Consider the following 27,374-nt stretch of genomic DNA (forward strand, 5'->3'; position numbering starts at 1 on the left):
ACCGCCTGTGAAGGGACCCTCCTGTAGGTGGGGAGCCAGGGGCTTGAATCAGGATCCTTAGGCCGATCCTTACGCTTTGCACCATGTGCGCTTAACCCGCTGCGCTACTGCCCAACTCCCTGATTCTTAAACCCAAAGCAACTTTTGATCTTTCTCCTTCACCCAACCTGGTAATGTCTGGAGACATGTAGGGCTTTCACAAGCTGAGGGAGGGGGCTTGTGGGCCTGATATCTAGTTGGGCCGCCCCCAGCCCCGCCCCCAGCGGAGACTTACTGGTCCCACAGGCCCACAGAACTGCGATGACATCCTTCCACCAGGGCTGTCACTGTTGCTTGCCTTTGGAGGTCTGGCTGGGCTGCCCCAAGTCGTTCATTCATTCATTCATTAACCGCAGGGTGTCAGCGCCAGGCCCTCTCTGGCTTGACATTTGCAGAACCACTCAGAAGGAGGAAGTGGATGCCACTTGGTAGTGCCAAGAAGGGAAATGGCAGGCCGATGGTGAGGGGCTGTGAGGAGCTCTCACCAGGCTGTGCGAGTGGGCAGGGAGCCTCCAGGGAAGATACTCACGTGGGCAAGTGCAAGGTGGCGCTTGGCAGAACTGCCTCTAGGCTATACTTGGAGGGGAAGAGAGACCGGAACAAGGGAGGGAGGGAAGAGGCAAGGCAGGCTCCAGAGTGCAACTCCCGAGCTGGATTCTCAGGCTCACCTGTGCCCTTGCTACCACCAGCTCACAGACTGGCATCAACCTGGCCATGGCTCTGTGTTCCCACTCAGATGTATGTATTATTCCCTATAGGGAATACAGGCTAAGCTTTTTCCAGATTTTCAGCAGAAGACCCCAATCCTGGTTTCTATGTGTGAATTTCCACTGCTACTTTTCGGGTAACTTTCAATTTTGATGTTGTAAATGGCAAGTCGACAGAAAAAGTGGCAAAGAAGTGACTCAGCAATAGGGCACATGTCTTGCATCTGTGAGGTCCTAGGTTCAAGACCTGGCACCACATGCAAACAAAGAAAGCCAACATCCTCCTCCCCTCAAACACACACACACACACACACACACACACACACACACACACACACACACACACCCCAAAATGGGTGCGAGTGGTGGTGCACCCGGTTGAGTACAATGCTATCATGCACAAGGATCCAGGTTCAAGCCCTGGGCTCCCCTCTTGCAGGGGGTAAAATTCACAGGTTGTGAATCGGAGCTGAAAGTGTCTCTTTCTCTTCTCTCTCTGCCCTCTCAATTTCTCTCTGTCCTATCAAATAAATGAAAGGAATGAACAAAAAATGGAGAAGAATAAAGGGTCATTAGGAATAGTGAATTCATGGGGCTGGGTGGCGGTGCACCTGGTAGAGTGCACATGTTACAGTGTGCATGAACCCAGGTTCGAGCCCCAGTCCCCACCTGCAGGGGGGAAGCTTTGCAAGTGGTGAAGCAGGGCTGCATGTGATGTCACCAGGCCACTCTCTCTCTGTCTTCCTCTCTATCTCCCACTTCCCTCTTGATTTCTGCCTGTTTCTATCCAGTAAGTATTTAAAGATAATAAAAAAATAATAAAAAAAGAAATAGTGAATTCGTCATATAGTCACTGAGCCCCAGAAATAGCACTGGTGGCAAAAAAAACAAACAAAAACACAACAACAAAATAAAAAAAAAGAACAAGACAAAAAAATAGACACCAGATAGGAGGAAGTAAACAAAGATACACGGAGTGAGGTATTGCAGACCAGGGAGCAAGTATGGGGCATCCCACAGAGTAACGGGTGTGTGTGTGTGTGTGTGTGTGTGTGTGTGTGTGTGTGTGTGTGTGTGTGTGTGTTCAAGCACAATGGGAAGTCTTTGTGGGGGCTGTCTTGACTAGACAGTTAAAAAAACAGAGAGCCGGGAGTCGGGTGGTAGCGCATGTGGCACAAAGCATAAGGATCCCGGTTTGAACCCCCAGCTCCCCACCTGTAGAGGAGTCATTTCATAGGTGGTGAAGCAGGTCTGCAGGTGTCTATCTTTCTCTCCTCCTCTCTGTCTCCCCCTTCTCTCTCCATTTCTCTCTATCCTATCCAACAACGACAACAGTAACTACACCAATAAAAAAAAACGTAAGGGCAACAAAATGGAATCAATTAAAACAAACAAACAAACAAACAAAAAAACCAGAGAACTCCACTTGCGTTTGCCACACTGCTTTGCTGGGCTCAGGGCTCATTCACCAGCAGAGCTAGAGAACTGAGAGCTCATTGGGCACAAGCAGGGTACAGTGTGGGCATGGCTCCCAGAATCACGAAACCACAGCTGAGTTGTGGTTCTTCCTGTGCACACGGGGTGGGGGTGGGCACCTCGCAACTGTGGTCACTGTGTGTGTGTGTGTGTGTGTGTGTGTGTGTGTGTGTGTGTGTGTGTGTGTGTGTGTGTGTGGTGGGGGTTAGACTAAGACTAGAACTGGTGGGGGTCTTGGTTGTGAGCTGGAAGTGGTCCTGTCGTCTTTGATTGGATGTTAGCAAAGTGGGTGGAGCTGAGCTTGAATGACTTTGTAGGAAAATGAAAGCTCCCTCCCCCTCTCCCTCCCTCTCCCTCTCCCTCTCCCTCTCCCTCTCCCTCTCCCTCTCCCTCTCCCTCTCCCCTCCCCCTCTCCCTCCCCCCTCTCCCTCTCCCCTCCCTCTCCCTCTCCCCTCCCCCTCTCCCTCCCCCCCTCTCCCTCTCCCCTCCCTCTCCCTCTTCCCTCCCCCTCTCCCTCCCCCCCTCTCCCTCTCCCTCCCCCCCTCTCCCTCTCCCTCCCCCCCTCTCCCTCTCCCTCTCCCTCTCCCTCTCCCTCTCCCTCTCCCTCTCCCTCCCCCCTCCCTCTCCCTCTCCCTCTCTCCTTTATGCCAGTATATTTTGTGAAGGCATCTGCAAGGCAGGAATAGGGCTGGGGGGAGGGTGATAGCTCATCCCAGAGAGCCCCTTGGATTACCAAACTCGAGGCCCTGGGTTCGAGCCCTGACACCACATGGGAGCATCATAGACAGCACTGGGAGAGCTCCACAGAGAAGTGCTTAGGTGTCTCTCTCTCCTTACTTTCTGAGGGTTTTTATTTATTTATTATTATTATTTTAATAAAAAAGCTGGTCTGGCAGCAGTGGTAGCAGGCTTGTACAAATGTCCCAACCTCACTTAAAAAAAGAAAGAAAGAAAGGAAGAAAGAATAAAAAATAAAAAGGAAGAGGGAGAAGTGCTATAAATTAGCTCTCTCTTGGTTGTCCCGGTCTTCAGAACTGAATGAAGCCAACATCTGTGGTTGAAGCCATCCTTTCTGCCATCTTTTTTTTTAAATTTCTTTTTTAAAATTATTTTTCCCCCTGTAGTTGCCCCTGTTGTTTATCGTTGTTGTTATTACTGCTGTTGTTATTGCTGTCGTCGTTGCTGGATAGAACAGAGAGAAATGGAGAGAGGAGGGGAAGACAGAGAGGGGAGAGAAAGACAGACACCTGCAGACCTGCTTCATTGTTTGTGAAGCGACTCCCCTGCAGGTGGGGAGCCGGGGACTTGAACTGGCATCCTTACGCCAGTTCTTGCGCTTCACGCCATGTGAGCTTAGCCCTCTGCGCCACCACCTGGCTCCCTTCCACCATCTTGTTAGCGAAGTCCAAGCACACTTTCAAAATGCCCACTTTGCCTACACTTCACTCCCCCCCACAAATGAACACACACCTGCTGACCACACACAGATCATATCATACATGACGCCCAATGGGAGCCTCACCTGTAAGGAAGAGAACATGCCTACTGCAGTCTGTATTACAGATGAGGAGACTGAGGCTGGAGGGGTAGTGGATGGACTCGGGGTCTCTACATCTACCATCGGCCAGGCAAACCCAGGTTTGGGGCATTTTATTTATTGTTTAATTTTGTTACCATCGCTTGGGGTTAGTACCCGTCTGACAGATCTAGCATTCCCGGTGGTCACTTACTCCTTTTCCTTTAAAAACGTTTTTTTTCTTCCTTATTTGACAGGAAAGAGAAATTGAGACCGGAGGGGGAGATAAAGAGGAAGAGAGAGAGAGAGAGAAGAATTCATGAGGTTTCTTTTCTGCAGGTGGGGACTGTGGGCTTGAACCTGGTCCTTGCGTATGGTAATGTTTGTGCTCAACCAGCTGCACCATCATGTGGCCCCTCAAGTTTGGAATATTCCAGCAGGTCCCCGGGATTCAGGTGAGGATAGGTATGCTGATCCTGACCTTGGTGGGGAGCACCTTGCTGGTTTCAAGTGACAAAATGTAGGGCTGGCGAGTTGGGCGGTAGCGCAGCGGGTTAAGTGCAGGTGGCACAAAGCGCTAGGACCCGAGTAAGGATCCCGGCTAGAGCCCCGGCTCCCCACCTGCAGGGGGGTCGCTTCACAGGCGGTGAAGCAGGTCTGCAGGTGTCTGTCTTTCTGTCCCTCTCTCTGTCTTCCCCATCTCTCTCCATTTCTCTCTGTCCTACCCAACAACGACAACAATAATAAACTACAACAATAAAACAACAAGGGCAACAAAAGGGAATAAATAAATAAATAAATTTAAAAAATGTAGGGATGGGTGGAGGGTCTCCCAACCAGTAGTGAGTTTGTGGATGAAGACCAGAGCTCAGCTCCTGAGGCCGGGGAGACAGCATAACGGTTCTGCAAAAAGATTTTTAAAAAATATTTATTTATTCCCTTTTTGTTGCCTTTTTTTTATTGTTGTAGTTATTATTGTTGTTGTTATTGATGTCATCATTGTTGGATAGGACAGAGAGAAATTGAGAGAGGAGGGGAAGACAGAGAGGGGGAGAGAAAGACAAGACACCTGCAGACCTGCTCCACCGCCTGTGAAGCGACTCCCCTGCAGGTGGGGATCTGGGGCCTCGAACCGGGATCCTGATGCCGGTCCTTGTGCTTTGTGCCACATGCGCTTAACCCGCTGAGCTACCACCCGACTCCTTGCAAAAAGACTTTAAGGCCTGAAGCCCCAGATTCAATTCCCAGCACCATCAGCCAGAGCTTAACAGTGCTCTGATGTCTCTCTCCCTTTCTGTATCTCTCTAAAATAAAACAAAATAAAAAAAACTAAACAAATAGCTCCCAACACAGAGACCAAGCCTGTCCAGTCTGGGGGGAGGGGGTAATGTTTGTGAAAGAAGGATGCAGAAGGAAAACAAAACAGGATACCCTTGACACCCTCCCTCCCCCATCCCCAGATTCTGTTGGTTAGGACAAGGCAAAACCTTTAATAACATGACTGCTTATTACATTAGCTGCTTCGGGGCTCTGACATCTTTGATTTCTGGTCATGTGTTTCTAACACGGAAAGGTGAATGCCTCCCTGGGGACTCTCTGGGCGGTGGGCGTCCACGGGGGTGGGGGGCAGCTGTGCAGACACCCGATGGGGGGAAGGCAGGGAAGGACTCCCCACTCCAGCCCCCACCCGTGACTCGCCCTCCAGTCCTCTTCCAAGGAGGGAAGAATGTGGGGACCCTTGGAGGAAATAAGGGAGAAAGGAGATGGTGGGGGCACTAAGGGGAGGTGGTGAACAGAGTGACATCGAGTGACATCAGTTAGTTTTTTTTTTTGGGGGGGTTTGGGCAGCCAAGGGGGGAGGGGGAGAATTGCATGGATCAGGGAGGCATTGTTGGGGGTGGGGTGGGGAGAGGACTGCAAGGGTCAGAGGGCATAGGGGGGAGTGGGGAGGATTGCAAGGGTCAGGGGGCATTGTGGGAGGGAGGGGGAGGGTTGCAAGGGTCAGGGGGCATTGTGGGAATTGGGAAGGGTTGCAAGGGTCAGGGGGGCATTGTGACAAATGGGAAGGGTTGCAAGGGTCAGGGGGCATTGTGGGAGGGAGGGGGAGGGTTGCAAGGGTCAGGGGGCATTGTGTGTGTGGGAGGATTGCAAAGGTCAAGGTGCATTGTTGGGGGGGGAGGAGGAGGGCTGAGTCCATTTGGTGTCATTCTTTTGCAAAAAAAAGTGGTGCCATCACGAAGACCATGCCATGCAACGTCCGGGAGGCCTCTGCTTGCTGCCCCCGCGCCCGGGGCGATGCCCGGGTACCCAGGCGGGGGTGTGAGTGTGCTGAGGGGGTGTCCCTGGGCTGGGGTGGGGGGCAGCTCAGACGGGCGTGGTGCGCCGGTTGGCCGGGTTGTTATGCAGCGACTCTTTGAACTCTTTGGACGTGGAGTTGTGGAACTGTAGAAAAGCGTGGTCCCGCTCGGAGTTCAGGAGGGTCCCCATGGTGATCTTGGAGGGGTCCCGCGACAGCGTGAACATGGAGATGTCGGTGGACGGGATGGCGTGGAAGCCCTTGGCGATGGGGGACAGGTCTCGCGAGCGTGGCTCGGTGGAGCGAGAACTGGAGCGCCGCCGGAAGCGGTAGCGGTAGGGCGGCAGGCGCGCGAAGGCCGACTTCCGGAGCAGCTCCGAGTGCGAGCGCGCGCGCAGCTGCTGGTGCTTCTCGATGTAGATGTGCACGGCCACCACGCCCACGATCTCGGCGATGATGAACGAGAAGGCGCCGAAGTAGAACGACCAGCCGTACGAGTAGCTCTTCTTGGAGTCGCGCTGCCCCGGGTCGCCCGCGTTGGCCGAGATGTAGACTATGATGCCGATGATGTTGCTCAGCCCTGCGGGGAGGCGGAGGGAGGAGAAAGAGGCCACAGCGCATGCGTGTCAGCCGCGGGGGGCGGGGACGGGGGCGGGGCTGGGGGGAGGGGCGCAGGCCACGTGCACGTGTCTCCTAGGAAAGGAAGGATGCTGCTCTTCAGACCCAGGGTTTTTATTTTTAACTTTTTTAAAGAAATATTTTAATGAGAAAAAGAGACACCACAGCACTACTTAGAGAGATGCAGAAAGACAAGAGCCGAACAGTAATGAGAGAGATACAGAAAGACACAGAGACAGACCAGAGCACTGCTTTAGTGAGACAGAAACACACACACACACACACACACACACACACACACACACACACACACACACACACACACACACACACACACACACACACACACACACAAGAGAGAGAGAGAGAGAGAGAGAGGTCGCCCAGAGTTCAGATTTAATGAGAGATTCAGGGAGAAAGACACACAGACCAGAGCAATGCTTTAATAAGGGTGATACACCCCCGGCTCCCCACCTGCAGGGGAGTCGCTTCACAGGCGGTGAAGCAGGTCTGCAGGTGTCTGTCTTTCTCTCCCCCTCTCTGTCTTCCGCTCCTCTCTCCATTTCTCTCTGTCGTATCTAACGGCGACGACAACAATAAAAACAAGGGCAACAAAAGGGAAAATAAATAAATATTAATAAAATAAGGGTGATACAGAGAAAAACACACACACATACACACAGAGACAGAGACCAGAGCACTGCTTTAATCAGACAGACACAGACAGCTGACACACACACACACACACACGGGGGAGAAACCAGAGCACTGGTTTAATGAGAAAGACAGAAACACACACACACACACACACACACACACACACACACACACACAGAAAGAGAGAGAGAGAGAGACAGACAGACAGACACCTTGAGACTGGAACACTGCTTAGTTCTGGCTGCTGCTGGTGCTGGGGGTTGAACTTGGGATCTCAGAGCCTCAGGCAGGAGAATCTTTTGCAGAACCATGATGCTTTCTCCCCAGCCCTCAAGTGGTTCTGTGTGCAGCTACAGGGTCCCTGCCCTCCCAGCAGATGCAGCAGGAGTCTGAACATGTGGCTTCCCCCCCACACACAGACACCCCAAGTCGTTCCAGCAGAACTGTCACCTTCACCTTCCTCACCAAGCCATCAGGTCGGTGAAATCCCCACCCTCGAGTTTCCCGTTCTCAGTGTGACTGACGCACACACACAGTCATAACAAGACGCAGTCAGGGAGAGACCAGAGAGAGACACAGGTGAGAGGGAGGAGAAAGAGGAGAGAGAACACGACTTAGCCACCCCTCTCTGAAGACACGGTGGCCTTTGGGTTGGATCCTGAACAGTGAATTAAGGGCGTATGGGAAAAGGAGAAAGAATGATCTATTACTGAACATCATACATATGGCAAAGCAACACACTATCAAAGTGAAGCTATTTTGCTGTCCCCACTGAGCTGATTCTTAACACTGGGTTTCACACAGCAGTTCCATGTCAGGCTGTAGGAAGCCACAGATTGGAAAAAAAAAAAAAGGTGTGTGGGGGGAGGGCAGCTCTTTTTTTTTTTTTTTTTGGAGCATCAATTTGACTTGAAGATTAGGAGGGAAGAGACATCCTTTAATATGAAAATGAACACAGGTATAAGGAGAGCTCACATGAATTTTTAAGTGTGAATGGAAGACAGGCTTCAGAGACAACTTAGCTCACTGAAGGTCGCCTCTAGCCAGGCCCCCTGACGCCCCACGTTCCCCCACTACCCCCTCCCTTGCCAGCAGGGAGACTTGGGTGGGGAAGTTGGGGCAGCCCAGGGTTTGTTGGGGGTTAAAAAGAAAAAGGGAAGAAGTTTTGAGTGCAGTTCAAACCAGCTTAGAGGAGGCAGGCGTTGTGCAAAGTCTTGGAGCACCTTCTAAACTGGTGTTGCAACAGGCCCACCAAACAAGCAAACAAACAAGCCCAGATTTTTACAGATAGGGATACGGAAGCCCAGAGATGGCTAGCAACTTCCCAGGCCCACACAGCCAGGAAGAGGTGGAGTTTGAGCTCGCTGGGGCGTGGGTTGGATTTGGACTTCAGCAACAAAGCTTAAGAAAAATCAGGTGTAAGAGGGTGACTGCTTTCTTCCATGTAGAAAGTGTGGGCTTCCTGAGGGGCAGGTACTAGGCTAGCCTGGCAGCAGGCACATCCCAAAGGGTTGTTGACTGTTTCCCAGAAACCACAGAGCTTTACAAAGGTTGAGTGTCGGAGAGCCTGAGGGTAGCAGCACAATTTGCGATAGGCCAAACTTGCAAGAAACCCAGATACCCAATGACAGATGAGTGGCTAGAGAGAGTTGTGGTCTATATATAGGAATACTACTGTTAAAATGATGCGGTCATCCCCTTTGGCCCATTTTTGATGGAGTTTGAAGGAATCACGTTAAGTGAAATCAGCCAGAGAGAGAAGGGTGAATGCTAGATGGTCTCACTCATAGGTGGAATTTAAGAATCAAGAACAGAAAGAGGAAACAAAGTACAACTTGGAGTGGGTTTGGTGTATTGCACCAAAGCGAAGGATTCTAGGGAAGGAAGGCAGGGAGGAGGCTGGTGCATGATGGTGGATAAAAGACCTAATGGGGGGGGGGTGGTCGGGCGGTAGGGCAGCGGGTTAAGCACACGTGGCGCAAAGCACAAGGACCGGAGGAAGGATCCCACTTCGAGGCCCCGGCTCCCCACCTGCAGGGGAGTCGCTTCACAGGCGGTGAAGCAGGGCTGCAGGTGTCTGTCTTTCTCTCCCCTTTTCTGTCTTCTCCTCCTCTCTCCATTTCTCTCCTATCCAACAACGAATGACATCAACAATAACAATAATAACCACAACAAGGCTACAACAACAAGGGCAACAAAAGGGGGGAAAATGGCCTCCAGGAGCAGTGGATTCATGGTGCAGACACTGAGCCCCAACAATAACCCCGGAGGCAAAAAAAAAAAGACCTAATTGGGCCGGGCAGTGGCACACCAGGTTAAGTGCACATAGTACAAAGTGCAAGGACCCACGTAAGGATCCAGGTTCAAGCTCCTGGCTCCCCACCTGCGGGGAGTTCACTTCACAAGCAATGAAGCAGGTCTGCAGGTATCTCACTGTCTCTCTCCCTCTCTCTCCACGCATCTCGCCCCCTCTCAGTTTCTCTCTGTCCTAGCCAATAAAAATGGGAAAAATGGCCGCCAGGAGCTGTGGATTCATAGTGCTGGCACTGAGCCCTAGTGATAACCCTGGAGGCAAAGAAAAAAAAAAGCCTAATCGGGGGTGAGAATGTTTTGTAGACACCTATCATGGGGAGATGAGAAATTGTACCCATGTGTCAGCAGCTGTACCGTAAACCATGAACCCCCCCCCCCCCACCAATAAAGTGAGAAAAGAAAAAAAAAGTCTTAGAGGGTATTAAATCCTCCAGTGCTTTCATTTTACAGGTGAAAAAAAAATCAGGGCCTCTTGGATTTTTCGGGCAGACCAGTGGGAGGGGATCCAGGACGCCACCCCAAGCTTCTGGTAGCTTCTCGTGTTTCTCAGCTCCTGCAAGTGTCCTGTCTTTTCACCGTCTCCCCAAAACATCGCTTCTGAGAAGCAAGCTGCTGGTGACATTCTCCCCTCATCCTCCCCTGGGGGGACAAAATAATGATCCTCTCCCTGCGAGGAAAACACTTGTGTCAGCACCACACATCATCTTTGGGGTCAGTCGGAGCCTGGGAGGACTGAAACAGTCACCAGCATCTAGAAGGTGCCTTGAAGTATAATATGCACTGCGTTTGCCAGCTGATGCCATCTGTGCCACCAGAGTGTGACCAGGGGCCAGGGCCACCCCTGGGTTAATAACATCCCCGTGGCAAGATGGCGGCCGTCTCCCGGGTTTGTTGCCTGAGTCGGTTCCTGGAGTCACAGCTCATGCTCTCCCACCTCACAGAAGGGGAAGCTTCTTTGCAAGGTCTTGCAGGGGTTGGCAGGAAAATACATGCTGATGCTCCAGGCTTTGGGACTGTCTTGATTCCTTTCCCAATACTAGAAGATGATAATATATATATATATATATATATATATTTTTGATGGTTGACCTCCTTCCAATAATCCTACATAAACATTATTGTTTATTATATGCTACTCTTATTGGACAGAGTCAGAGAGGGAAGGAGGAGGTAGAGAGGGACAGAGAGACACCTGCAGCCCTGCTTCACCACTTGTGGAGTTTCCTCTTTGCAGGTGGGGGTTGGAACCAGAGTTCTTGCACACTGTAAGATGTGTGCTCCAGGAGGCGGAGCTACGAGCAGCAGATCGCTTTCTCTCCTCTCCTCTCCTCTCCTCTCCTCTCCTCTCCTCTCCTCTCCCAGATCAACTAGGAATACCAAAAGAGACCACCCGGACCGAAACAAGACAGGACTAGAATGACCACAGGAACCCAGTAAATCACCCGTGAGTACAAACACGCGTGGCTGGTGACAGAGAGGAGAGAGGGGCCTAAGGAGAGATTAAGTGACTGCTAACAGTTCAACAGTTTATCAGTGGAGACACCACCTCCAGTCTGCTCCACAACAAGTGGACAGCTGAAGGGAGGAAAGGACTCCCCAGAGACTCACCAAGTGCAACTCTGAGTCTCCATTGCTACTAGCCTCAGAATCTGGAGCAGCAACAGAGAGGGACACCAGGGGACAGAGATCTAACCAGGAAACTCAGGAGAAGACCTATACCTTAGTGGCATAGCTGAGGGGCTGTGAAAGTCTCTTTGCATAACCACTGGATTATCTCTACCACACCCTGCTTTACCTCTTGGTCAGGAGTCAGTGATTAAGCTAAGAAGCCTATTGATAGTTTAAAAGCCCTCAGGCTCCCATAGCCTACAGGGAAGAAAAAAAAAAAGAGGCTTTTACACCACTGAGCTCCAACTCAGGGATTGAAAAAACTGTTAACTTCCACCACGGTAAACCCTTTAATTAAATTACTTAGACACAAGTCAATCCAGGCAATAGTGATGAATAATTTGAAAAGTACTGATAAAGGGAACTCATAACATAATATATAAAATGGTTAAAACAACAAGAAAAAATATTGGAGACTCGAACCAGGAGAAGAGTCCAGCTAAAAGTCCTCCAGAGGGTGAAGCACAAAACAACGAGTTCAACATCCAAACATTAGCTAAGGAAATAATAACAGGAGTGAGTAAAGAATTTGAAAAAATTGTAATCAGAAATGCAGGAACAACAAATGAGAATATGGAAGAAAATTCTAATAATCTCATGGTTATTAGAGAGCTGAAAGCTGAAATCACTGAGCTAAGAAGGCAACTAGCTGAACAAGCTAAAACAGTATCAGAGCAGGGCAACAAAATAGATGAACTCCAGAAAGCAGTAGAGGGCAGAGAGAATAGAATCTATGAGGCTGAAGACAGAATTAGCAAGATTGAGGATGAGTTAGAGACAACTAAAAAAGAAGTAAGAGATCTCAAAAAGAGATTAAGAGATGCTGAAAACAACAACAGAGTCCTATGGGATGACTTCAAAAGAAACAATATACGCATTATTGGCTTATCAGAGGAAGAAAGAGAAGGAGAGGAAGAAAGCATTCTCCAGGCCATAATAGCTGAAAATTTCTCTAGTCTAGACAACACCAAAGACATAAAGATTCAAGAAGCCCAGAGGGTCCCAAACAGAATTAACTGAGACCTAAAGACACCAAGACATGTCATACTTAGAATGGAAAGGAAAAAGGATAAAGAAAGGATACTCAAGGCTGCAAGAGAAAAACAAAGAGTCACCTACAAAGGAAAACCCATAAGATTAGCAGCAGACTTCTCCATACAAACACTACAGGCCAGAAGAGAATGGCAAGATATCAGTCGAGTGCTCAATGAGAAAGGCTTTCAGCCAAGAATACTATATCCTGCTAGACTGTCATTCAGACTAGATGGAAGCATCAAAACCTTCTCAGACAAGCAACAGTTGAAGGAAGCAACCATCACCAAGCCTGCCCTGAAAGAAGTTCTGAAAGGTCTCCTATAAACAACCAGACCACCACAAATGGGACATATATCAAAACACTCCAAAACTCTTCAAGAATGGCGTTAAAATATCTTCAATCTTGATATCAATAAATGTCAATGGCCTGAATTCACCTATTAAAAGACACAGAGTAGGAAGATGGATCAGAAAACACAACCCAACAATATGTTGTCTACAGGAAACTCACCTAACTCAACAAGACAAATACAGACTTAAAGTGAAAGGGTGGAAAACTATCATACAAGCCAATGGCCCACAAAAAAGGGCAGGAACAGCTATTCTCATATCTGACATGATAGACTTTAAAATAGATAAGATTAAAAAAGATAGGAATGGACACTACTTAATGCTCAGAGGATCAGTCAATCAAGAGGACTTAACAATTATTAATATCTATGCACCCAATGAGAAGCCATCTAAATACATCAAACTTCTACTGAAAGAGCTACAGCAATATATTAATAGTAACACAATCATAGTAGGGGACTTCAACACCCCACTATCTCAACTTGACAGATCATCCAGGAAGAAAATCAGTAAAGACATAAGGGAGCTAAATGAAGAGATAGATAAACTAGAACTATTGGACATTTTCAGAGTCATTCATCCCAAGAAACTGGAATACACATTTTATTCAAATCCACATGGATCATTCTCAAGGATAGACCATATGTTAGGCCACAAAGACAGCATCAGCCAATTCAAGAGTACTGAAATCATCCCAAGCATCTTCTCAGACCACAGTGGAATTAAACTGACACTTAACAATCAACAAAAGATTAGTAACAGTCCCAAAATGTGGAAGCTCAACAGTACACTTCTTAACAACTTCTGGGTCAAAGAGGAAATCAAGGAAGAAATCAAAATGTTTCGAGAGTTCAATGAAAATGAAGACACAAGCTATCAAAATATTTGGGACACAGCTAAAGCAGTCCTAAGAGGGAAGTTCATAGCTATACAAGCACACATTAGGAAACAAGAAAAGGCACAAATAAACAGCCTGATTGCACATCTTAAAGACCTAGAAGAAGAACAACAAAGGAATTCTAAAGCAACCAGAAGGACATAAATCACTAAAGTTAGGGCAGAAATAAATAACATTGAGAATAGGAAAACCATACAAAAGATCAATGAAAGTAAATGTTGGTTCTTCGAAAGAGTAAACAAAATCGACAAACCTTTAGCCAGACTCACAAAACAAAAAAGGGAGAAGACCCAAATAAATCGGATAGTAAATGAAAGAGGAGATATCACAACAGACATTGCAGAAATTCAACATATCATGCGAGGCTTCTATGAACAACTATATGCCACCAAGCTAGAGAACCTGGAAGAAATGAATGATTTCCTAGATACCTACCAACTTCCAAAGCTAAGTAAAGAGGAAGTGGATAACATGAACAGGCCCATCACAGCTAATGAAATTGAAACAGTTATCAAAAATCTTCCCAAAAATAAAAGTCCTGGACCAGATGGTTTTACAAATGAATTCTATAAAACCTTTAAAGAAGAACTAATACCTCTACTTTTAAAAGTCTTCCAGAAGATTGAAGACACTGGAATACTCCCTGCCAGCTTCTATGAAGCCAACATCACCCTGATACCAAAAGCAGACAGGGACACAACCAAAAAAGAAAACTACAGACCAATATCTCTGATGAACATAGATGCGAAAATATTGAACAAAATTCTAACCAACCGGATATAGCAGTATATCAAAAAAATTGTTCATCATGACCAAGTGGGGTTTATCCCAGGCATGCAAGGTTGGTTTAATATACGTAAGTCAATCAATGTGATCCACCACATCAACAAAAGCAAGACCAAAAACCACATGGTCATATCAATAGATGCAGAGAAAGCCTTTGACAAAATACAACATCCCTTTATGATCAAAACACTACAAAAAATGGGAATAGATGGAAAATTCCTGAAGATAGTGGAGTCTATATATAGCAAACCTACAGCCAACATCATACTCAATGGTGAAAAACTGGAAGCATTTCCCGTCAGATCAGGTACTAGACAGGGCTGCCCACTATCACCATTACTATTCAACATAGTGTTGGAAGTTCTTGCCATAGCAATCAGGCAGGAGCAAGGAATTAAAGGCATACAGATTGGAAGAGAAGAAGTCAAACTCTCCTTATTTGCAGATGACATGATAGTATACATGGAAAAACCTAAGGAATCCAGCAAGAAGCTTTTGGAAATCATCAGGCAATACAGTAAGGTGTCAGGCTACAAAATTAACATTCAAAAGTCAGTAGCATTTCTCTTTGCAAACACTAAGTTAGGAGAAATTGAAATCCAGAAATCAGTTCCTTTTTCTATAGCAACAAAAACAATAAAATATCTAGGAGTAAACCTAACCAAAGAAGTGAAAGACTTGTATACTGAAAATTATGAGTCACTACTCAAAGAAATTGAAAAAGACACAAAGAAGTGGAAAGATATTCCATGTTCATGGGTTGGAAGAATTAACATCATCAAAATGAATATATTACCCAGAGCCATCTACAAATTTAATGCTATCCCCATCAAGATCCCAAGCACATTTTTTAGGAGAATAGAAAAAATGCTACAAATGTTTATCTGGAACCAGAAAAGACCTAGAATTGCCAAAACAATCTTGAGAAAAAAGAACAGAACCGGAGGCATCACACTCCCAGATCTCAAACTGTATTATAGGGCCACTGTCATCAAAACTGCTTGGTACTGGAACATGAACAGACACACTGACCAGTGGAATAGAATTGAGAGCCCAGAAATGAGGCCCCACATGTATGGACATCTAATCTTTGACAAAGGGGCCCAGACTATTACATGGGGAAAGCAGAGTCTCTTCAACAAATGGTGTTGGAAACAATGGGTTGAAACATGCAGAAGAATGAAACTGAATCACTGTATTTCACCAAATACAAAAGTAAATTCCAAGTGGATCAAGGACTTGGATGTTAGACCAGAAACTATCAGATACTTAGAGGAAAATATTGGCAGAACTTTTTTCCGCATAAATTTTAAAGATATTTTCAATGAAACGAATCCAATTACAAGGAAGACTAAGGCAAGTATAAACCTATGGGACTACATCAAATTAAAAAGCTTCTTCACAGTAAAAGAAACCACTACCCAAACCAAGAGACCCCTCACAGAATGGGAGAAGATCTTTACATGCCATACATCAGATAAGAGTTTAATAACCAACATATATAAGGAGCTTGCCAGACTCAACAACAAGACAACAAATAACCCCATCCAAAAATGGGGGGAGGACTTGGACAGAATATTCACCACAGAAGAGATCCAAAAGGCCGAGAAACACATGAAAAAAATGCTCCAAGTCTCTGATTGTCAGAGAAATGCAAATCAAGACAACAATGAGATATCACTTCACTCCTGTGAGAATGTCACACATCAGAAAAGGTAACAGCAGCAAATGCTGGAGAGGGTGTGGGGTCAAAGGAACCCTCCTGCACTGCTGGTGGGAATGTCAATTGGTCCAACCTCTGTGGAGAACAGTCTGGAGAACTCTCAGAAGGCTAGAAATGGACCTACCCTATGACCCTGCAATTCCCCTCCTGGGGATATATCCTAAGGAACCCAACACATCCATCCAAAAAGATCTGTGTACACATATGTTCTTGGCAGCACAATTTGTAATAGCCAAAACCTGGAAACAACCCAGGTGTCCAACAACAGATGAGTGGCTGAGCAAGTTGTGGTGTATATACACAATGGAATACTATTCAGCTGTAAAAAATGGTGACTTCACCATTTTCAGCTGATCTTGGATGGACCTTGAAAAAATCATGTTGAGTGAAATAAGTCAGAAACTGAAGGATGAATATGGGATAATCTCACTCTCAGGCCGAAGTTGAAAAACAAGATTAGAAAAGAAAACACAAGTCGAACCTGAAATGGAATTGGAGTATTACACCAAAGTAAAAGACTCTGGGGTGGGTGGGTGGGTGGGTGGGGAGAATACAGATCCATGAAAAATGATGAATGAAATGGTGGGGGTTGTATTGTTAAATGGGAATCTGGGGAATGTTATGCATGTACAAACTATTGTATTTACTGTTGAATGTAAAGCATTAATTCCCCAATAAAGAAATAAATTATAAAAAAAATAAATTAAAAAAAAAAGATGTGTGCTCCACCAGGTGCACCCCGCCCTGCCCATTATTTCCCATTTTGTAGCAGAAGACCAAAGCAAACTGGGAGTCGGTAACGTTCCCAAGGCCCACAGAAGGAGCAGGAACTCAAACCCGGTGGGATGGGGCCCACCCGCCCGCCATTCTCTGCTCTTCCTGGTAGTCTCCCCCGCGGTGCCTGCATGACTGTGCGATGTTGGTGGGTTTCCTCCTAAGAGTCACTCTCTCCCCAATACCCATCATGTTATTTAAAAATTTATTGATTATTTTTGTTCTTTGTTTCTCAAAGGCATTCCAACCAGATGGCATTGGTAGAGGCATGCGGTGGGAAGAGATGGCAAAGAGATGAAAAGAAAAAAAAAGGAACAAAACCCCAGATAATGGAGAGGAAGAAGGCTTCAGGGAGACAGGACAGCAGTAGCCCACAGGACTTGCATGAGAGAAGCTCCAAGTTCAATTCCTAGTATCACCGACAAACAGAACTGGATGGTGCTCTGATGAAAGAAGGAGGGGAGGAGAACGAGGGGGAGGAGGAGGAGGAAGGGAAGGATTAACAGAAGGAGAAGAGGAAGACAGAGACAGAGAGAGGAGAAGAGGTAGAGGGAGGAGACCTATATCAGAGAAAGAACCCCGTCTTGGGGGCCAGGTGTTGGCGCACCTAGGAGAGGGCACACGTTACCGTGTGTAAGGATGTAGGTTCGAGCCCTCAGTCCCCACCTGCAGGGGAAGCTTCATGAGCGGTGAAGCAGTGTGTCTCTCTTCCTCTCTATCACCCCTTCCTCTCAGTTTCTATGTCTATCCAAAATGAATACAAATGTAAAAAAAAAACATTAAAACCACAAATCTATACAAAAGATCCCCTTTTGAAGATTCCCCGTCATCCTCCTGGCCACCCTGTGCTCCCCTTCTGGCCGGGGCTCTGCAGATGACACCTTCTCTGGGCACACCTGAGCTGCAAGTGTTTGGCTTGTTCCCAGAGATGCTTTGACTAGTAGGAGGACTTGAGCACAGGGAGAGCTGGGAATGGCAGTTAACCAGCGGGCACTCATCTAAGAGGTGGAATATGAACTGGTGAACAGAAGCTTGGGCCCACGCCACACCCTATGTACAAGCATCTGCATTCACTCTCTCACCTGGTGGACTCTCTCCTGCTTAAAACCCACTGCTCCCGCCCATCCCCTCCTTGTCCTGCCTTCATTGCGTCTGACACTACAGTATCAGAGTCACTGCTAATGAGAGTCTTTGGGCTTCCTGGCAGGTGGCACAGTGGTAGGACTGTGGATCCATAAATATGAAGTCCTGAGTTCAATCCCTGGCATCGTATGTACCAGAATGATGCTCTGATTCTCTCTCTCTCTCTCATTAATACATAATGAATAGACAAGTATCTGTATATTTTTTCGCCACCAGTTATCACTGGGGCATGATGAGTCCACCACTTCCGATGGCCATATCTTCTCTCTCTCTCTCTCGTTTCATTTGATAGAGAAATTGAGAGAGGAGCAGAAGATAGATAGGAAGAAAGAGAGGAGACACCTGCAAACCTGCTTCACCATTTGTAAAGCTTACCCCCCGCAGGTGGTATAGAACTTAGGTCTTTGCTCAACCAGGTGTGCCTTCATCCAGCCTCCAAATCTTTTTAAAAATTATACTCCTGCTGCTACCATTGTTTTAAACTGTTTTTCTTTTTTTAACTTTACATTTGATAGGAGAGAGAGAAGTTGAGAGGGAAGGAGGAGCTAGAAAGAGAGACACGTACAGCACTGCTTCACAACTTGTGTGAAGCTTCCAACTCTGCAGGTGGGGACCATCTTCCTAAACTTTTTTAAAAAAAATTATTATTTATTTTCCCTTTTGTTGCCCTTAAGATTTTTATTATTTTATTATATTTATTTACTTATTGGATAGAGACAGCCAGAAATAGAGAGGGAAGGTAGGAGATAGAGAGGGAGAGAGACAGAGAGACACCTGCAGCCCCTACCTCACCACCCCCTGCAGTTGGGGACCAGGGGCTCGAACCTGGGTCCTTGCGCATTGTAGCATTGAAACATGTGTGCTCAACCAGGTGCGCCACCACCTGGCCCCACTTTTTTTTTTTTTTTTTTAGAATGAAAATCTTTGGGTCCTCATTCTTTTTTTAGCGTGGTGGTAGAACAGGGCCACAGTACTTTGCACAGCCACTCCTGCTGATTTTGTTTTTATTTTCAGGTAGAGAGAGAGGCAGAGCAGGAGAGAGAAGAGGAGATACCACAACACTCACCGCGCCATTCATGAACCTCCCCTGGTGCTGTGCATGGTGTTCTCATATGATGCCGGGGAGCTTGAACCCAGTAATGCCTTCTCTCCCCAGCCCCCACCTTTAGGTGAACCATCTCCTGGGCCTGGTGTTCTCATTTTTATTGACTTGAGCATTCCTCTCTCTTTCTCCGCTAGGAACCCCAGAGAGGCTTTGTCCTTGTGGCCCTGGCAGGTCCTGGGGTCTGGGATCTGAGGGGATCTCAGGGCTGGAGGGTAGATACTCACCTGCAGAGACAAAAAAGATACCCGCACTGAGGATGACGTTGTGTCGGCTGCGGTGGAACTCACTGGCCGCCACGCAGAGCCCGCCAAAGAAGAGCAGCGTGACGCTGAGGATGGGGAAGACGCTGGAGGCCCTCACAGCTCCTGTAGAGAGGACAGAGGACTTGGTCTGGACCCCGGGCAGTCCAGGGGAGCCCCTGGATCTGCTAGGCACTAAGTCTGGCAGAGGCCCACTGACACTGCCTCAGTCATGGACACAGCTGTCAGACCTTTTTTTTTTTTTTTTCCTTCAATCCTTTCCACGATGTATTTTGTGCACTTGCTAAGTGGCAGGTGCTATGGTTGGCCCTGGAGGAGGGCAATGGACATGAGTGACAAGCACAGGTCCTGGGGCAGCGTCCTGTAGTCTGCTGTGTTACCTTGTAGCTGCTGAACAGAGTGGTACACTAAGGACTCTGGGCATGGAAGGAGGTTCCAGCATTGATCCAATAAGGTTATCTTTCTGGCATACCCAGGCCAGCATCTATCAGTTGGATAAACGCAGTGGCTATTGCTAGACAACAGAGCTAGGGGCCAGGGAAATAGCTCTCTTGGATACTTGGATAGTGTGTTGCTTTGCTATGTGTGTGAGAGATCCAGGTTCGAGTCCAGCCCTCATCACGTTAGAGGGAGTTTCGGTGCTGTGGTCTCTTTTACTTTCTCTATCTCTCTGCCTTCTCTGTTTTTAAACAAAACAAACAGAATCACCTCCAAAGAGCTAGGCATGGGGAGTCAGGCGGTAGCGCAGCCGGTTAAGTGCATATGGCGCAAAGCGCAAGGACCAGCATAAGGATCCCGGTTTGAGCCTCTGGCTCCCCACCTGCAGGGGAGTCGCTTCACAGGCGGTGAAGCAGGTCTGCAGGTGTCTGTCTTTCTCTCCCCCTCTGTCTTCCCCTCCTCTTTCCATTTCTCTCTGTCCTATCCAACAATGACAACATCAACAACACTAACTACAATAACAATAAAAACAACAAGGGCAACAAAAAGAAAATAAATAAATAAAAAAATTTTTTTTTTAAAAAAGAGCTAGGCATGGCAGGGGGAGAAAGTGAAGGGTTAGTGCCTAGGACCTGTGTGTGACAGGTCCTGGGTTCAGGCCCCATAACAGCACCAACGACAAGGAGAACCGTGCCATGCCATCCTCCGGCTTAAGAAAGTGAAACTGGGGTCTGTGTCCTTTATGGGGGTAGCGTTCTGGAGGAAGTGGCAGGCAGGGCTGGCTGCAGAATTTGCTGTCTTGTGCAAAATACATGCAAGGTTGCCTGGTGCAAAATCAGGATTTCAGGTGGCAGCAGAGCTGTGAGGGAGCAGGCATTGCAGGTGCCATTTCTCTCTCTCTCTCTCTCTCTCTCTCTCTCTCTCACTCTCACACACACACATTTCTTCTATTGTCACTCCCTTAGGGAAGGGCCTGCCCCAAACTAAATGGTACTGCTGACAGCGTAGATGCCCGCCCTTTGCCCAGTCAATAAATGCAGAGTCTGCCATGTAGGAGGCACTGTTGAAGCATAATATCTCAAACTTTTAGACCTCCAAACTCCAGTACTAAATGATGTTATCTTAAGTTTTACAAGGGACAGAACTGACACTCTGGGGACGCACTCATTTCTGAGTGACCGCAGCCCCCCCCCCCCCCAGCCAAGAAATCACGGGCATTGCCTAGCCTGAAGAACAGAGTGACCATATCCTATTTCTTCCCTGATCCACCATTTACTAAGTCCTGACCCCAACCTGAAATCAAGGTGGCTTTTTGAGCCGCAAGCCTGCTGCCTCATTCTCCACCCATCCTTACCTCTTGAGTAATCAGCATTTCAAGCTGTGAGCACAGCACCAGAGAAGCTTTGTGAGAGGCTGGAGCCCTGGGTAGGTGACCCGGGCTGGCTGTGGCTTAGACTGGGGCACTAGCTTGAGGAGATGGGAAAGGGGACAGATTCAGGACTAATTATCAGGGTGACAATTGATATAGTTGGCCGGTGTTGTGAAAGAAAAGAGCTGAGAATGACTTCATATTTGAGGAGAAGAAACTGAGAGATAGAGAGGGAACACAGCTTGACCCCAGTCCACCCAGCTAGCCGGGGATCAGATAATATAATGACCCAAATCAGCTAGAACCTGGGGCCAGTGCTTAAGTCAACACAGTCTACTATGACAGTTCCGTGTTCTGAGAGGTTAGTGGCTTGGGAATAATCCCAGGGAGACACCGCCTCGGTAGGATGGGAACTGAAAGGAAGTCAAAGGAGAGGGGAGCTTGGCTTACAAGCACTTCCCCTAAACCTTGCCCATTAGCTCCCTGCCCATCAGCACTTCAACTTTGGGAAGCAAGATAAAAACTTTGTATTCGATGGAGAAGAACCTTTGAGTTCTGACCCACTGTGCATTTCTTTCTTTCTTTTTTCAAATATTTATTTATTTATTTATTCCCTTCTGTTGCCCTTGTTGCTTTATTGTTGTAGTTATTATTGTTGTTGATGTTGTTGGATAGGACAGAGAGAAATGGAGAGAGGAGGGGAAGACAGAGAGGGGGAGAGAAAAACACCTGCAGACCTGCTTCACCGCCTGTGAAGAGACTCCCCTGCAGGTGGGGAGCCAGGGGCTCGAACTGGGATCCTTACGTTGGTCCTTGCGCTTTGCGCCACCTGCACTTAACCCACTGCGCTACTGCCGACTCCCACCACTGTGCATTCTTTTTGCCTGTAAATCAGTCTATTTCTGGACTGGTGAGACAGCTCACTTGAGAGGGTGTCTGCTCTGTATGACCCTGGTCTCTACTACCTGGGGGGTAGCTTTGGTAGTGGTGGTGGGGGTGGTGGTCGGGTGTGTGTGTGTGTCCCTCTCTCTGGCTTGCTCTCTCTCTCTTTAAATTATATTATTTACTTATTATTGGATAAAGATAGAGAGACATTGAGAGGAGAGGAGGAGGTAGAGAAGGAAAGAGACAGAGAAACACCTGCAGCCCTGCTTCACCAGTCATGAAGCTTTCTCCCTGCAGGTGGGGACCAGGGGCTTGAACCTGGGTCTTTGTTCACTATCATGCATGCAGGTATGCCATCTCCTGGCCCCTGTCTGTCTCTTCTTGTCTTAAAAAGCCAACCCAGAGTGGGGGAACTCTGGCCATGGATGACAACATTTCTATTTCCAGTTTATGGCCTGACATTCTGGGGAACAGCTTCCCCTCTGAACCACAGCAACCTGCTAGGAGGGGGCCTGCCTGATGTCCATGTGCCTGGCATTGGAAGCCATTACAGAGGAAGAGACTGTCATGCATCCTCAAAAGATCTTCATAGCCACCTCTCAGTGGGACATGCTGCATCCTAAAATTATTTATGAATACGGCTTTTGCCAGGCTGACAAAACAGCGATAGTCCAGTGAAATAATCCCAGGCTTAAGTCATTGACAAGGCAAACACTTCACAGCTCCTAGCCGTTCTGCACATGACAAGACACCTGGCTGACAGGTCTCACCTGTGAGACCGCCGGCTCCATTTTACCGTCCACCCTGCCCTTCTCTTAGTGACTATATTGAAGTCAGGAAGGAGTAGAAAGAGCCTGGGGAACACACACTGTGTTGTGTTACCTTTGCACACAGGGGACATGGGAATTCGAGCACAAGCACATGGAAAGCCGGAACTTGGGGGGCTTGAGCACAAACGATGCCCTCTGTGGGAGGAGTCTGGGTGAGGTGGCCACACCTGGTGTTCCCAGAGGCCCGTGGGAAGCTGACCCACGTGTGACGTGTGTAAGGTTTAAATGGAGTGAGATCTCACTTTAGGAAAACTCCCAGGCTCTCAGGAAGTCTATCCCTGCATTTTCCTTTCTCTCCAACTTGTGTGCCAAATCTATCTTATTATTTATTTAATTTTTTAAATTATCTCTTATTTGTTTATTTATTGGATAGAGACAGCCAGAAACTGAGAGGGAAGGGGGAGACAGAAAGGGAGAGAGACAAAAAGAAACCTGCAGCCTTGCTTCACCACTCACAAAGCTTTCTCCCTGCAGGTGGGGACTAGAGGGTCAAACCCAGGTCCTTGCACATTGTAACATGTGTGCTCAACCAGGTGCGTCATCACTTGGCCCCCTATAATATCTATCTTATAACTTAATAAAGGAAGATTGGGAATTGAAAACCTTCATGGGTGTTCCCTTGTAATTCTCTGACCCTATGGTCTTGTCAGTGTTTCCTTTTTATAAATAAACATTTAATTTTTTAAAATGATCTTTATTTGATAGAGACAGCTAGAAATTGAGAGGGAAGGGGGTGATAGAGAAGGAGAGAGACAGAGAGACACCTGCAGCCCTGCTTCACCACTTGCAAAGCTTTCCCCCTGCACGTGGGGACCAGGGGCTTGAATTGGGTCCTTGCACACCGTAACATGTGCGCTTAACTAGGTGTGCCATCACCTGGTGGTCACCGCCCCTTGTAATTTTTTCAAGAGACTGCCACAGATCGACAGGAAAAGTCCCAGTTATCTTCTCACATCCCCTCAACAACTATTTCACTTGTTTATCTCAACACACTTTTTTTAAAAAAAAAACAAACTTTTTTATTATCTTTATTTATTTATTGGCTTGAGACAGCCAGAAATTGGGAGGGAAGAGGGTGACAGAGAGGAAGAGAGACAGAGAGACACACCTGCAGCCCTGATCCACTTGTGAAGCTTCGCCTCTGCAGGTAGGGACCGGGGGCTTGAACCCAGGTCCTTGCACACTATAGTGTGTGCACTTAAGCAGGTGTGCCACCACCTGGCCTCTCTCAATACACTTAATAAAACTTTTTCAGCTGCCTCATTCTCTCTCCCTGATGCCCTGTGCATTGCTGGCCAGAAGAAGACAAGGTATATATCTTCAGTGACCCAGATCTCAGAACCACTGGATGGTCAATCTAGTAGATCTAGTAGCTGAGGACCCGGGAAGTCCCTGTTCTGGGTTCCTTTGTATAGTCTGGGTGGAACCAAGGAGCCCAGATCTCAGAGGCAGCTGGGGGGAACCTCCCTCCCTCTGCACCAGGGGACACTGGAAGCCAGTGGGGGCACTCACGCAGGAGATACTCGGCTGTGTCCTGCTCGTAGTCCGCATCTTCAGGGAAGTGATCGATCTTCTTGCACACTCCCCGAAAAGCTCCTGTGGGAACAAACATCGTCCTGAGCTGGGAGGCAGGAGACGGAGCTCCCCGGGGCCCAGCCTGGGTCCTCATGCCAAGGGAAGACACTCCCACAGCGAGAGCTTCCTCTAGATGCTGTGGGGTCAGCACCGATTGGCCCACTGGCATTTTCTCTCCCTCTCTCTCTCTTCTTTCTTCCTCTCTCTCTTCCTTCCTTCCTTCCTTCCTTCCTCCCTCCCTCCCTCCCTCTCTCTCTTTCTTTCTTTCTTTTTTTCCTCCCAGGTTATTGCTGAAGTTCAGTGCCTGCACTACGAATCCACTGCTCCTGGAGGCTGTTTTTTCCCATTTTGTTGCCCTTGTTGTTGTTGTTGTTGTTGTTGTTGTTATTGCCATTGCTGTTGTTGGGTAGGACAGAGAAATGGAGAGAGGAGGGGAAGACAGAGAGGGGGAGAGAAAGATAGACACCTGCAGACCTGCTTCACCACTTGTGAAGTGACTCCCCTGCAGGTGGGGAGCCGGGGGCTCAAACCAGGATCCTTCCTCAGGTCCTTGCGCTTTGCACCATGTGCACTTAACCTGTTGTGCTACAACCCGCACCCCACTCATTTTCTATCTTTTTATTTCATTTATTATATTTATTTTATTTATTTAATTTCCCAGAGCACTGTTCAGCTTTGGCTTGTGGTGGTGATTGAACCTGGGACTTTGGAACCTCAAGCACGAAAGTCATTTTGCATAACCGTTGCCCTGCCCTTACATAAAAAAAAATTGCTTGTGGGGGCTGGGCGGTGGCACAGCCAGTTGAGTGCACACATTACCATGCACAAGGATCAGAGTTCAAGCCCCTGCAGAGGGGAAGCTTCTTGAGCGATGAAGCTGGGTTGCAGGCGTCTCCCTCTCTACCTCTCCCATCTCAATTTCTCTCTGTCCTATCAAATATAATACAATAAAAAGTAAATATTTGTTTGTTGGTTTATATCCTGGCCTCCCTCATCTGCAACCCCCCTGTCCCCAAGCCCATTATACAGATGAAGAAATTGGGCATAAATCTTTTTCTTGGGCTCCCAGAAGTGAGTAATAGAACCAGGTGAGTAATAGAAGGTGACCCAGTGGCTTGAACACTAGACTTAAAAGCTTGAGGTCCTCAGTTCCCTAGTTCAATGCCAGAACACCACAATGTCAGAGTGATACTTTGGCTCTCTTTCTCTCTCATGTTGAGAGACAAAGTAATCGGGAGTTGGGCGGTAGCGCAGCGGGTGAAACGCACGTGGCACAAAGTGCAAGGACCGGTGGAAGGATCCCCGTTGGAGCCCCTGGCTCCCCATCTGCAGGGGAGTCGCTTCACAGGCGGTGAAGCAGGTCTGCAGGTGTCTGTCTTTCTCTCCTCCTCTCTGTCTTCCCCTCCTCTCTCCATTTCTCTCTGTCCTATCCAACAACGACAATATCAGTAACAACAATAACAACTACAACAATAAAATAACAAGGGCAACAAAAGGGAACATAAATAAATATTTTAAAAAAATAAACAAAGTAGTCTTAAATTACATGGGTAAGCAAAGTAGCTCGTTTGGGTAGTACATTGGTACTGAAGGAAGGTTTGATGCTACTCTCTCTTTCTCTCTCTCTCTCTCTCTTTGCCTCCACGGTTACCGCTGGGGCTTGGTGCCTGCACTATGAATCCACACTGCTCCTGGCAGTCAATTTTCATTTTATTGGAACGGGATAGAGAGAAATTGAGAGGTGAGAGGGAGATAGAGAGGGAGAGAGACAGAGAAACACCTGCAGACCTGCTTCACCGCTTGTAAAGTGATTCCGCATGCTGGTGGGTAGGCAGGGAGCTTGAACTGGCATCCTTATGTGGGTCCTTGTTCTTGGTATTCTGTGTGCTTAACCCGGTGCTCCACTGCTCGGCCCACTGGTGCTATTCTCTCTCTCTCTCTCTCCCTCTCTCTCTCTCTCTCTCTCTCTCTCTCTCTCCCTCTCATTTATATACCTGAAAAATCAACCTGGAGCAGTGAAGCCCTGCTAAGTCTTTGGCCTAAACACTAGGCACAGATTCAGAAAGAGCCTCTCCTTTCTCAGGATACCCTCAAATCTGGCACAGGACGGTCCCCCTCCCACCGTCATCTTCCTGCCCATGCAGTGGAGTGTGGTCCCCTTTTCTGCAGGCATAGGACCCAGACATCGTCTCAGGAAAAGCAGCTAAAAAGTACTCACCTTCCTTCTCTTTCTTTGACACCAGCTTGACTTAACTGGCTGTGGGTAGTTGGTGATGGAGGTGGGTGTTCGCACTATGTGCGCATCACTGGGTGCACCTCTGCCCGCCCCTCCCTCCAGGTGGGTGTTTGCTAACTAGCCAATTAACCAGTCTCTGGAGGCAGCTCTAGTCGCTGCCTGCTTCTTGTAAACAGCAAATAATTGTAGCAGGAAATCAGGCATTATTGTTCTCATCCCTGCCTGCCTGGAGGAGGTGGAAGAGAGGGGCAGGATGGTGCTGGTAGATGGCAGAGGAGGATTAGAGCCACACAGAGGGAGTCAGGCAGCAGCGCAGCAGGTTAAGTGCACGAGGTGAGAGGATCCCAGTTCGAGTCCCTGGCTCCCCACCGGCAGGGGAGTCGCTTCACAGGTGGTGAAGCAGGTGTGCAGGCGTCTATCTTTCTCTCCCCCTCTCTGTCTTCCCCTCCTCTCTCCATTTCTCTCTGTCCTATCCAATGACAGCAACAACAACAATAATAACCACAACAATGATAAAACAACAAGAGCAATAAAAGGAAAAAAAAAAGAGCACCATACAGAGAGGAGGGCTGAGAAGTAGTGTACTCTGTTGAGCACACACATTACATTACCATGCTAACGGACCAGGGTTCGAGCTCCCACTCTCCACCTGCCCTGGGGGAGGGGGGGAGAGCTT

The 27,374-nt window shown here is 47.8% G+C and overlaps 1 protein-coding gene across 1 annotated transcript in view; it reads right to left on the reverse strand.

Annotated features, from left to right (window-relative positions):
* Nucleotides 1–5,208: 5,208 nt before the first annotated feature.
* CACNG3 (calcium voltage-gated channel auxiliary subunit gamma 3) overlaps nt 5,209–27,374 on the reverse strand; it is a 109,457-nt gene continuing 87,291 nt past the window's right edge. The window contains exons 2-4 of the mRNA XM_007526623.3: nt 24,400–24,483; nt 19,330–19,470; nt 5,209–6,614 (exon numbers count right to left, since the gene is read on the reverse strand). Coding sequence (XP_007526685.1) covers nt 6,103–6,614; nt 19,330–19,470; nt 24,400–24,483 — 737 coding nt within the window. The 3' untranslated portion in view covers nt 5,209–6,102. The remainder of the gene's footprint in view (nt 6,615–19,329; nt 19,471–24,399; nt 24,484–27,374) is intronic.

Source organism: Erinaceus europaeus, chromosome 15 (assembly GCF_950295315.1).
Source record: "Erinaceus europaeus chromosome 15, mEriEur2.1, whole genome shotgun sequence".
NCBI classification, from domain to species: Eukaryota; Metazoa; Chordata; class Mammalia; order Eulipotyphla; family Erinaceidae; genus Erinaceus; species Erinaceus europaeus.